The sequence below is a fragment of the Sceloporus undulatus genome, chromosome 4, assembly GCF_019175285.1.
Source record: "Sceloporus undulatus isolate JIND9_A2432 ecotype Alabama chromosome 4, SceUnd_v1.1, whole genome shotgun sequence".
Classification (NCBI taxonomy): domain Eukaryota; kingdom Metazoa; phylum Chordata; class Lepidosauria; order Squamata; family Phrynosomatidae; genus Sceloporus; species Sceloporus undulatus.
The window spans coordinates 130,613,797-130,626,882 of NC_056525.1; the positions used below are offsets into that span (position 1 = coordinate 130,613,797).

The 13,086-nt window shown below is 41.2% G+C and overlaps 1 protein-coding gene across 1 annotated transcript in view; it reads right to left on the reverse strand.

Moving 5' to 3' along the window:
* Nucleotides 1-13,086, reverse strand: part of ADCY10 (adenylate cyclase 10) — a 152,892-nt gene that overhangs the window by 79,188 nt on the left and 60,618 nt on the right. Inside the window, exons 4-6 of the mRNA XM_042462329.1 lie at nt 10,419-10,702; nt 8,574-8,710; nt 7,103-7,222 (exon numbers count right to left, since the gene is read on the reverse strand). Coding sequence (XP_042318263.1) covers nt 7,103-7,222; nt 8,574-8,710; nt 10,419-10,702 — 541 coding nt within the window. The remainder of the gene's footprint in view (nt 1-7,102; nt 7,223-8,573; nt 8,711-10,418; nt 10,703-13,086) is intronic.

Genomic DNA, 13,086 nt, shown 5'->3' on the forward strand with positions numbered 1-13,086 from the left:
GAGTGCTTCCCCCCGCCCCCTTTTAAAAACCTAGCAGCAAGGTTCGCATATTCTGTCAAATTGTCAATTGTGTTTAATCAAGCTTCCTTTCCATGTGAATACTCCTCCGATGTGCCCCAAACCACAAGCATCCTTGTCCTGGGGTTTGTCCTCCGATCTTCCCCAAACCACAAGCATCCTTGTCCTAGGGTTTGTCCTCTGATCTTCCCCAAACCACAAGCATCCTTGCTCTGGGGTTTGTCCTCCGATCTGCCCCCAAAGAAGCCTTTGCTTCATTGCTTTTATTTTGGCTGCAGCAAGCAAACGAAAGGGAAATGTAGCACAAGCATACACATTTTATCAATATGTATCAATCTGTAGCACAAGCATTTGCATAATCTGTCAAAATAAAAATTACAAAGAGAGAGAGAGAGAGAGAGAGAGAGAGAGAGAAAGCCGCTTGCAAAAAGCTGGTGCAAGAGGGGAGGCATGTTCTGCCCACCCTCTGACCTAAATCCCTCCCCTGAACTTGACCTGATCATGACCGGGGCCAGCAGGGAAGAAATGGGTTTTCCAAAAAGAAACGAGAAATAATCCACTTTCAGAAAAATCGCTCTTAAGGGGATTTGCCCTGGATCAGGTGTGCAAACCCCTGATCCAGGTGTCTTTATTTTTTTTTTAATTAATAGTCTTTATTGCTTCCTATTCACTTTCCTACCCTTTTTGTTTTAAATCCACAATCTTGAACTCGGTACCTTAAATTGCCATATGTCGTCCCTTAATGCTGTCTAGGGTATACAGTGGTTAAAACATATGCTTATGCTATCACACTATGTTATAAAGAATTGATAAATCAATTTTATACTCATTATTGGTTCCTAGATATTTTCTTTGTTACACTAAAGTTATAAATTTAAAGATACCATTCTAATGGGGCAATTATGACTCAACTTAATTCCAATAGTCTTCAATGTTTGCGACAAAGTATCTTGTCTCCGGTTCTTTATTTTTACCCAAGAGGCTATGCTTCGAGAAAAAAAGGCATTTCTGAATTCCAAGTCAAAATAAGAGACTTTTCTTTGTTCGGTTCTGTTGATCAACTGTAAGTAAAGAGGAGAGGGTTAAGAGGGTAATAAATCACAAACTGTTTTTGTTGATCCAGCTGTCTTTAAACCAGCGCCAGTGGGAACTTGCCACTTTTAATCTGGGTTACAATTCTGTGCCAAAGGTAGTCTGAATGGCCTCTAAGTAAAACAGCATCCCTGATTTGTTGGGACCCTTAACTCTTCTAGCATAAAGTGGATGCTTCGGGCTGCAAACAGCTATCCATCTGCCACAGGCTCACATCTGCCACAGTTGGCCAGGCTATACATGTCCCCCATAGACAGGGATGCCCTGGAAGCAGAAGTAATGTTTCGGGACCTTTTGTCCCCAGATATGTACTCTTGGATGGGACACATCTTGAGCCTATTGTGGCCAGGACAACTGGCCGCGGATTTATACTAATCATAAGAACAAAACACAAATGAGGATCCAGAAATATAAATGGCTAGAAAAATGTAGCTTGCAAGAATAGCCCTCCAAGGCTATGGCTATCAAAAAAGAAGCAAAGAGTTGTACATTGCAGCCAGTGACAGGAACATCAGACTGGTACAAGGAAATGAGTTGACATTGAGATCCAGAGAGAGGTTTGCTGGACACCAACAAATATGCCATCACATGAGCTTCTGTGATAGAGAAAAGGATTTGCTCTTGATTGGACAGTGAGACTTCACTCAGCAGGAGGGCTTTTTAATCTTTGTTGCAAACTATTTGCAAACTATTTACAAAAATCACACAGAGTATCAGATAGCCGTCTTAAATACAGCTATACAAACTAACAAAGTGCTTCACCAACCACCGACCATAACAACCCAACAATGGAAATAATTATCCTCTCCCTTATATAGGTACTCTTCTTAAAAGTCATGTTACAGTCATGCCACCAGTGAAACCTGGTTGGTTTCATACCCAGTACCCGTTGCATCAGAACATTGCCCATGATGCACTGCTGGCTGACTTCACCTATTATACATGTTACATCAGACTTCCCATGATACACAGCTCACCAAATGCTGACTCATACACTTGCCACTTGAACTGTAATAAACTCTTCTCCAGTTCCTCCTTGTGGCCACATCCATGTCAGTTTCAGACCAGTGTGACACATAGGAGTTTATCAAACGGAAGTAATTTCTCTTAAATTTGAATGAAAAGAAAATGGGCCCAAAACACATTCACTTAAAGTTGCTAGTTTCATGCAATTACGTGAATTGCATTCGAACTGGCTTCCCATTGCTCGAAAATAGCATACCATTGCCCGAATTTGCACGTGGCAGTCTATCACACAATAACGTGAAACCACATGATTGCGTTTGGTTCAGACTGACTTCCCATTGTCTGAATTTGTGTGTAGTGGGTTATCACGCAATAACGTTAAACCCCATGATTGCATTCAGATTGCCATCGCATTATACTTCCAATTCCCCTTGTCTGATAAACTCAATGGTCCTGACATGTCTATGAGTTTGTGGACCACCTGGTCTGTTTGAGACCTCTTGCTTAGCCAAAAGAGTTTTTCTTTTGCTACTTTAAGTCTGATCTTGCTCTCTTTGTGAGTTGTGTTTTCCACTCTCCTTTCTGAGAGAGTGTGATCCAACAGAGTGACAGTGTCTCAAACCAAACCAGATCTTGCTGCTTCTCTTCCAAAATACCAAGGCCTCCCCTTTTTGGTCTCTTCCTCGATTCTGTTTTCAAATGATTTTATGTACCTTCACTTCATTCTCTCGTGTTTAAACTATAGATCTCTTATACAGCCTGGACATGTTTGTTTGGAACCATGTATAAAAAGAAAATTTGATAGAGTTTTGCAATTGTGGAGATTGTAAAGGGGCAGGAGTTTCTAGGTTTTTTTTCCCTTGACCCAAATCTGTGTTAATTTTTGCTATTTTGGTTGTGATAAAGCATAATTGGGAACCTCTTTAGATGCACAAGTCTTGCACACAAAGAGAACATAACATTTTGTGGAATAAAACTGGTATTTAGTGGTACTTGGAAAACTAGGCTTCCCAAGAGAGATCCCATTTGTCTCCTTTTTTAAAAAAATAAATTTTATTTCTTACTAAAAAAAGGCAGAAAACAATAACAAACAAAAACAAAAACAAGCTAAAATACAGATTTTTAAAAACCAACTTCAAAAATTCAAGGTCACATGGGATGTAAAAGGGCAACATTACATAAAAACAGGGATGAACTCAGAACACAGAGATACCTTCTTTGTACCAGTTCAGTCATCGAAAGGGAATCGTATTACAAAGGAAGACCCACTTCTTCTCCAGTGTTGTTGAGATAAGATATAAGTGGGGACCATCGTTCTTCAAAAGACAGAGGAAGATTCCACCTCCACAACCTTCTAGATTGATCAGTGAGCTTTTCAATAAACCAAAAATTCCAAAATCAAGACCACCAATCAGTCATATTGACCTTTCCAGTTTTCCAAGCCATGGCAATTTAAACCTGGCCATTGTCAACAAAAATGCAATAATATCTTTATTGTGTAATGTCTTGTTTTCATTAATAAACACTGAAAGCAATAAAAGTTCTGGAGAAGGGACAATTTTTTGATCAGTGATTTCTGAAACTAAATTAACCACTGAATGGCAAAATGCAAATACACTTGGACAATCGTACCATGTGTGCAGGAAGGTACCTCTATTACTACACCCTCACCAACAGCATGAGGTGGGGTTCTTAGTAATGCATGCAAGTTGCAGTGGTGTGAGGTACCATCTATGCACAACTTTAAGAGTGGTTTCTTTCAGGACTAAAGAATTAGATTTATATGTTCCAGATTTTAAGCCACTCTGAATTTGAATGTTTAATCCATCTCCCACCCCACTTTATGAATCAGCCCACAACTGAAAGTCTTGTGTAGCAACCACTTATACATTTTTGCCACTCTGCCTTTAATGCAAGTATCTTCGTTTATACACATGCATTCAAACAGAGTAAGTGAGCAAGGGCGTTCTTTCCTCCTAACGAGCTGAGCTAAAAAGGATGCAGTTTGATTCAATTGCATCCAAGAGGGCTCAAAGGGGGAAAGGGCCTTGATCAGACACTCTCTGGACCTGGGTCTAACATGTACAAATAGGTCTCTCACCATAAAAAAAAAAACCCTGCTGTACCATGGATGGAAACAAGTCCACCTATCAGGCTCCGCAAACAGAGGATGAGAAATAAATGGTTGCATTGGTGAAGGGCTTGGAGCAAGAATGTGCCTGCACTTTTTCCAGGCCATAAGATTATGGTACAAATAACAGCTAAAAAGGCCAATGCAATTTTAGGCTGCATCAATAAAAGTATAGTGTCTAGATCAAGAGAAGTAATAGTGCGACTCTATTCTGTTTTGGTCAGGCCCCACCTGGAACACTGTGTCCAGTTCTGGGCACCCCAATTCAAAAAGGACATTGAGAAACTGAAGTGTGCCCAAAGGGGGGGTGACTAAAATGGTGAAGGGTCTTGAAACCATGCCCTATGAGGAACGACTTAGGGAGCTGGGGATGTTTGGTCTGGAGAAGAGAGGGTTAAGAGGTGATAGCCCTGTTTTAATACTTCAAGGGATGTCATATTGAGGAGGGAGCAAGCTTGTTTTCTGCTTCTACAGAGAACATGACCCTGAACAACGGATGCAAGGTACAGGAACAGAGATTCCACCTCAACATTAGGAGGAACTTCCTGACAGTAAGGGCTGTTCAACAGTGGAACAAACTCCCTTGGAGTCTAGTGGAGTCTCCTTCCTTGGAGGTCTCATAACTCAAATATATTACCTTATTCATTAATGCTTTATAATATTTATATGTTTCCTCTATTGGCACATATATCCCAATTGTTAATATTTTAACATTATTCACTCTAATCTCCACCACTATAAATATGCCTTTATTATTGTGAGATCTGTAAATGTCAGACCATGGTTTCACACAAAAAAAAACCCTCATTCAAAAGAAAAGAAGTTTATTGAAGAACTAAGGCAGAAACAATCAACTGACACGTTTTTGCAAAATCTAAAGCATAAAGAAAGTTCTCTTCAGTTTAAAGCCCATCGCCCCTCCCTAATCCAACTCCTCCATACTCAGTCCCAACTAGACCATCCACACACACATCACCATAGTTACCATTTTCCTCCCAGGCCAGTTAACCTTGGACACAAGACACTTCTCAAGCCCTTATCACTAACATTCCACTAACCCCCCTCTATGGTATGCCTCCAGTCTAAGCTATAGCTAAATTAAAACTTTCCATTCTACTACCCATCCCCCCCTTTCACCCCTTTGAGACAGAACCTCTATTACTGGTTCTTATATACTTTGTTAATCAGTTATAACTGAACCTAATATACTGGTTCTGACAATTATCTGATATTATTACATTTGGATTAAGCTTTGGTTTCACATATAATACAACCCCATTTTGATCCTGATCAAATTTTTGAGACTGTTGCCCAAAACCTTTCTGCTCACTGGTTTCAGGTGCAACCTACCCCTTGCCTGAAGTCCTGCTTCTGAAACTGCAGGCCAAGATCCAAGAATCAGTGACACCATCTGTGGAGCCAGTTGTTCACATCTACTATTTTCCTCTCCCTTCCTGAATATGTCTTTTCAACTCTGGGCGGAGCCCGGGTTTTGGGAAAGGGGGGGGGGGGTTCCAGACTAAGTGCCATCACCATGGAGCCCTGGTGGCGCAGTGGTTAAATGCCTGTACTGCAGCCATTCACTTAAAACCACAAGGTTGCAAGGTCAAGACCAGCAAAAGGGCCCAAGCTCGACTCAGGCTTGCATCCTTCTGAGGTCGCTAAAATGAGTACCCAGACTGTTGGGGGCAAATTAGCTTACTTGCTAATTAGCTTACTTGCTGTTCACCGCTATGATCTTTGGAATAGCGGTATATAAATAAAACAAATTATTACTATTATTATCATCATCATCATCATTATAATGGGGCTTGGGTACGGCGGCGCAGCAGCACACACCATTCATTGTATCTAATGGAAGGGGGTGTCCGGACCCCACAGACTCTCCCCCTTGGCTACATCCCTGTTTCAACTAGGAGAAGAGATGGGATGATAACCTGTGCATCCAGCTTTTTCAGCTTCCTCCTCAGAGCCTCAAAATCCCTTATGATATTCTGAAGGCTGTGCCTTGCACTATCATTGGTTCACACATGGACCAAAAGGAAGGAGAAATGGTTGGTAGGTTTGACATGTCTTCTCAGCCTCACTGTCACATCACAGAATTTTGTCCCAGGGAGACAACACACCTCCTGTTGTCCCAGGGAGACAACACACTGCCTCTGTCCCCCTCAGCAAGGAGTCACCCACCACCACCACACACCTCCAAGGCTTAGCAGTGGCTGTTCCTTGCGGTGGCACTCCCAGGGTCCCCTGCACTTTCCCTGAGGATTGTCCCTGCTGTTCCCCCTCATCATCCCTGATAAGGGAAAGAACTTCAAATCAATTTTGTAGCTCCAAGCCCTACTTAAATATTTGAAGCAGTGTCACATTCCTAATTTTTAAAATAACTTTCAGTGGTAAGCCCTCCCTGATTCCCTTTAAACAATATCTCCTCTAACTATGGTCACCTAAAAAGATCTGTTCCATTCTTGTCTTTCAGAATGAGGAAGAGCAATCCACCTGAGGATGTTCATCCTTCACTACTAAAAGCAAACATATCATAGGTATGGTCCAATCTTACTATATGGAAAAGTATGAGACTAGCATCCTGTGTGCTCACAGGATCAATGAATAAGGTGGGTCGCTAGAAGACATACTGTTTAAAGGGAATCAGGGAGGGCTTACCACTGAAAGTTATTTTAAAAATTAGGAAGTTGCTATGCATATATAGTACTAACTCTGTCTCTGGTAATATGTTGTAATAAGCTTCACATGAAAAAGCACTACTGGGCTGCTCAAAACAGATTTACATGTGGTGGCTGTATGAGCCTTCCAAGTAATAGAATCATAGGACTTATATGGTTTCTGGCTTCAAGAAGAAGATAGCATTTCACAAAGATTAGCTCACCTCCTCACCTTTTAATGTTGGAGGTAGCATTATGCTGTGCAGTTTCACATTCTGCTTGATTGTGCAAATGTATGATTCAGCCTCACTGTTTAAGTTTTTGGATTCTTGACTTTTCAGAACAGTAGTAGCTTCATGGAGGAGAAAAAAAACCATCAGCAAGATAATTTGATTTAATCACATCACAATTACCATCTATTAAAAATATTTACAAATCATTTTACAGCCCACTAGGGGCCCCAAAGTTGTTGTTACTGTGTACCTTCAAGTCATCTCTGACTTATGGAAACCCTGAGCTGAACCTATCATGGGGTTTTCTTGGCAAAATTTGTTCAGAGGGGCATTTGTCTTCCTGAGAACATGTAACATGCCCAAGGTCACCCAGTAGGTTTCCATGGCCCAGGAAAAAACACAATGTGAAAATAAATTATTTAAAGGCAGAGTAAAAGCAATTTTCTAAGACAAAGTGCTGTTGTTGTTTTGTTCTTAACTGCTGTCGACTGATTCGCTGTGACCCTATGAATGAAAGACCTCCAAGTCTCCCTATTATCAGTCACTGAGATCTGCAGACTGTGGCTGCATTGATTTGATTTTATTTATATGCCAGAAAGAGACCCAAGGTGGCTCACAGCTAAAAATAAAATAAAAACTTTGCAATAAAAAATTAAAAATATTTAAAATCATCTTGCTAAAACAATATAAAATTACATCAAACATACAAATGCTTTAAAAACATAAATTAAACATACACCCCATATGATGAACGCATCCCTGGAGATTATTATATATTAAAATGTCTTTGTCTGCTGGCAAAAAGAAATCAGGGAAGGGGCCAGCCTAATTTGTAGTCCAAAGATGGTCTAGATAATGCAGTATTTCCCTGCTGATGGAAGAAGAGTAGAATGGGAGTCAACCCACTCTTCAACACTGTGAGAATAGCCACCAGGAAAGGCCTCCCCTGTGTCTGTGACAGTGATAGGACTATAAATAAGCCCAAGGATGTCACACTTCATATGGGGCTTAAGATGCACCTTTATTGGTTCAGTTGAGAAAGGAAAGATTCAGGAAAGCCTATGCACTTTTCCTCTAAAAGGGGAAACTCTCATTATTTTGTAGGCCTTGGGCTTATATTGCACCACCCTTTCATGTCTGACTAATCAGGAGGCAGGGAGTGGCGTTGGACCTTCAGCTGTCTCCCTGGCTGAGGGATTCTCTGCACCATCAGCTGAGCTGTGACTGTATCCTGTTGTACGATTGGTTGCTCTCCTGCTGAGCTCAACAACAGACTGCATAAGTGCTGTGGCAGGTGAGCTGCATGATCTGAGTTACCTTTAGCCTCTCATAAAAGATATATTGTGACATTGTAAAAATTAGCCTGCCACAACTGGTCATTCTCTGTCCTTCCCAACTAAGCACACTGAGAATTTGTCATTCTCTGGAACTTGTTGAACGGAAAGCTATGCCATGTGAACAGTAGCTTACTGAAAAGGCTGTCCCATTCATCCTCTTTTTCTTCATCTTCCTCCACCAGGTGGAACTGAAGCACATTGTTTAGATGCAGATTCCGGAGAAGCTCCTCACAATAAAATGGATTTCCATGGCTTCTTTGTATTAAAAATCTGGCATGGGAGGAGGGGAGAGGGAGGGAACTGTCACACGTGAATTCAAGGATTTAAAGCACTGTTTATGCATTGCCACACTACTCTGGTTCTTTCATCTTCTACCAGCAGTAACTTGTTGATGGCAAACTCTGGGATTCAAGAAATGTCACTGCTTAAATGGCTGTGCACAAAGGCTATTAGCACTTGCAACTACTTCTGATGAGTGTCCATAAGTTAGGAGTTTCAGCAAATGGCCACCTAAAGCTGTGAAGATTCCCCTCCTAAAGCCTGCTTGCCTGCTATAGTGCTACAGAGAGAAGAATGATTGCAACAGAGCTCTTTCATAATTTAAACAGTGTGGCAGCAGCTGTTGCTTTAAACTTGAGCCTAACTATTCTTTTAAATCAAATGATTTTAATGGAAAATTTTGAAATATCAATATATGCTGGCCTTTATTAGACTGTGTGAAAAGGAAACAATTTAAAATTTTATTAATTTCAAAATTCTACCAACAGCACATTCTAAAACAAATTTAGTGCTATAGTTTTCAGATTTGCATAATTTAGTCTAATATTATAAAGTTGCCACTTTTAAGTTTTTACTATTTTAATAAATATAAAAATATTCCTTATACATTTTGTCTGCTCTTTTTCTCATGATACATGCAAAATGTGTATGTCTTTTTGCTTGCACTAAAATTAGTTATTGTTTCCAATAAAGGTTTAGAAGCTGACAGGAGCGCCTTTAAAAATAACTCCCACTGTCCTCAAACATTTAATTTGCTTATTGTCACTTGCTGGTTTATGATGTGCAACCTATCATCTAAAATTAAGTACAGTACTGGTGAAGGTGCTTCCCAAGCAAATGTGAACATTTGCTGGTAAAGGCACACAGTGTGTGTGTATTCCATACAATATTTGTAAATTTCCAAATTAGTTATCCACAATGTCTATCAGAACAACATTATTCCAAGTGGTGGTCCCTAGTCACCAAGCCTTTGGCTGCTGGTCCTTGTTAAGTTTCCAAGAAAGAAAGAATGAAGGAAGGAAACTGTAATGAATGGGCAGAAATATAGTGTCATCCCTGGCACAATGGGGAAAAAATGCCAGTCCCCCAACTCTCTTCCAACTCAATGATTCTATGTTTCAGCACTATACAAGAATTTTTCTCAAGGTTCCAAGCCATTTAAGTCATGCAGTGGCAGACATCTCTGCTTATGTTTATTGATGATCATGGGCAGCACCCTCTCACAAATTATCAGCACATACAGTGGGTGTGAAGTTGAAGGCTTTCATAGCTGGCATCCATAGTTTTTTGTGGATTTTTCGGGCTATGTGGCCATGTTCTAGATGAGTTCTAGAAGATAATCTTCTCTGAAGATGCCAGCCACAGATGCTGGTGAAATGTCAGGAATAAACTCTTCTAGAACATGGCCATATAGCCTAGCCCACCCACCCCCACAAAAAACATGCAGTGGGTATTTAACTGGCATTTAAATCATGTCAGGTAAGGACATATTTTGTACCACTATTCAGCTCTGGCCAAAGAAGGGAACTGCAAAGAAACTAGTTACGTGTCAGAAAGGCATCACCGCCTTCATCAATGTAGGCCATAAGCCAGGTAGCATGTTGTCTGGTCCCTATAAAAGCAATAATGAAACTCTGTTCTTGTCAACTAAGAATTGCTTTTACATTAAACAGCTAACAGATTCATAGATTCTACTTACGTTTCAAGTTCCCTGGCAATACTGATCACCCCAAGGTCTTGACATGCCTTCTGGATAATTACTGAAGGTGTTAACTCCCTTAGCTGAATATACGTTGTGTCAGGACTGTTCATGATTTGGGCTGCAGATGGACAAGATAATCTCCCCTTGTGGTTGATAGGAGACAAAGACATGACAATGAAGATAGCAATCTTCTTTAGCAGGTTATTCAGGAAATCCCATGAGGCTGTATCAATGAACTGAGCTTCATCAATGACAAAGATAAGAACTTCTTTCTCCACAGCCTAAAACAGCAATAGTCCAGGTAATGTTACATACCTTGATTTCTGTAATTACACCACTTCTCTACAATCATAGAGTTACAAGAGATCGCAGGGGCCATCCAATCCAACCCCCTGCCATGCAGGAAATCCCAATCAAAGCATACCCAACAGATGACCATCCAGCCTCTGCTTAAAGACTTTCAGAGAAGGAGACTCCACTCCAAGAGAGTGTGTTCCATTGTTGAACAGCCCTTACTGTCAGGAAGTTCTTCCTAATATTGAGGGGGAATCTCTTTTCCTGTAGCTTTCATTCATTGTTCAGGATCCTAGTCTCTGGAGCAGCAGAAAACAAGCTTGTTCCCTACTCAATGTGACATCCCTTCAAGTATTTCAACAGGGCTATCATATCACCTCTTAGCCTTCTCTTCTCCAGGTTAAACATACCCAGCTCCCTAAGTTGTTCCTCGTAGGACATGGTTTCCAGACCCTTCACCATTTTAGTCGCCCTCCTTTGGACACGCTCCAGTTTCTCAATGTCCTTTTTAAATTGTGGTGCCCAGAACTGGACACAATATTCCAGGTGGGGCCTGACCAGAGCAGAATAGAGTGGCACTATTACTTCCCTTGATCTAGACACTATACTTCTATTGATGCTGCCTAAAATCACATTGGTCTTGTTAGCTGCCGCATTGCACTGTTGACTCATGTTCAATTTGTGGTCTACTTGGACTCTCAGATCCCTTTCACACATAGTCTCGGTCAGCCAGATGTCACCCATCCTATATCTGTGCATTAACATACTCTTCTTCTAGGCATTTGTGGGTCCTCCAGAATGATTCTATGATCAACATCTGGCAGATGTTGATTATAGAATTACACTGGAGGTCCTGGAGATTTCTAGAGAGGTGTTCTCTAAGGTAAAAATAAGAGTGTTTTGAGTTTGTGTTTGTTTGTTTTTTGCTGATTTTCCACATTCATGGGAATCCTTCACCCCAACCCCAGTGAATGTGGAGGGACCACTATAATAATAATAACCTTATGAATAAAAACATGGCCAAAGCAGTTTCTGTGCCGTCACTAAAAATGGTAAACTTGCCCGGACTCAGAGAAAAATTGGCTTGCAGAGTCCCAAGGCCCAATCCATGCTCGCTGGATATTATCTTTGACAGGGGTGGAAGACTGCACTGCCAGATCTATTTGCCCACAAGATAGAGAAGCTTCACATATAATTTCCACTGAAATTATACCCAAGCAGGTTAATGTATGCAGCTGAATGGCAAGCTTCCAAGATTGTTCAGGAGAGGTTAAGGGAGAGGGATTAAGTGAAGTATGTTAACATAAGTTACTAGAGCCTTAGAGAGCCAGTGAGATCAAGGTTTGATTCCTTGCTCAGCCATAGAAACCGACTGGCTGACCTTGGGCGAGTCACACACTCTCAGCCCTAGAAAACCCAATGAAAGGTTTTCCTTTGGGTTGTCATAAGTCGGAAATGACTTGAAGGCACACAACAACAAACTAGGGGCTAACCATAGATGTGGAGATTAAAATCCATATTTTTGCATCATTTAATCATTTATTCATGGTATTTGTCTATTGCTTCAGCACAAAGACAAGTCTGCTGAGAGTGGATTTTAGCCCCAGTGAAAAACTATTCTTGAGCAGTCCCTTCAGCTGTTTACCAGATCTGTGCAACAGCCAGGGTCTGCTGGTGGGTAGTCGTGAGCTAGTTGGCTGCCCAGCCATACAAGTATCTCTGGGACAGGGTGGTGGTTCTGGAATGGGTATGAAGTGGGCTCCTGACTGTGTATGAAAGGGGGTCTGAGGAAGGGGATCTTCTCCCACTCCCACCCTCTTTCTGTGACTACTTCCAGACTAGGAAGAGATTCCAAAAAACTTCTGCCCAGGAGGTCGCCCAGTGGGCGTGCCCACAGCATTCCCAGCAGTAAGGAAGGTAAGTGGATGTAATGGATAGGACAGTGAGGTGGCCATTCAGTGTTATGTGCAGGGAGGGAAATGGGAGAGGATCTCCAATAAATGCCGTAAACTCAAACCTGGATCAGCTGGAAGCAGGCAAACAGTCAGGCCACTTTGCTTGGTGGCTGTGGAAGTGACCCCTGAGATTTCTTTTCCTAGCCTGTCTGTGGCAGTTCTGAACTTCTAATGGAGCTCAACACAGGTTTTCACATTATTATTTTTTTTGAAATGCACTGATTTCACAATGGATGTAAAAAAAAGTCAACCAATAATAAAAACAAAAACATATGCAACATAGCCAGGCCTTGGACCCCCTTAATTTCTACCAACTTCCCTCCACTTGTCATCCCTGCTTACCTGGGCCCCATAGATGGGTAAGGACTTTTATAATAATAAATACATGAATAAAACATTTTAAAATAGTGAAAAAA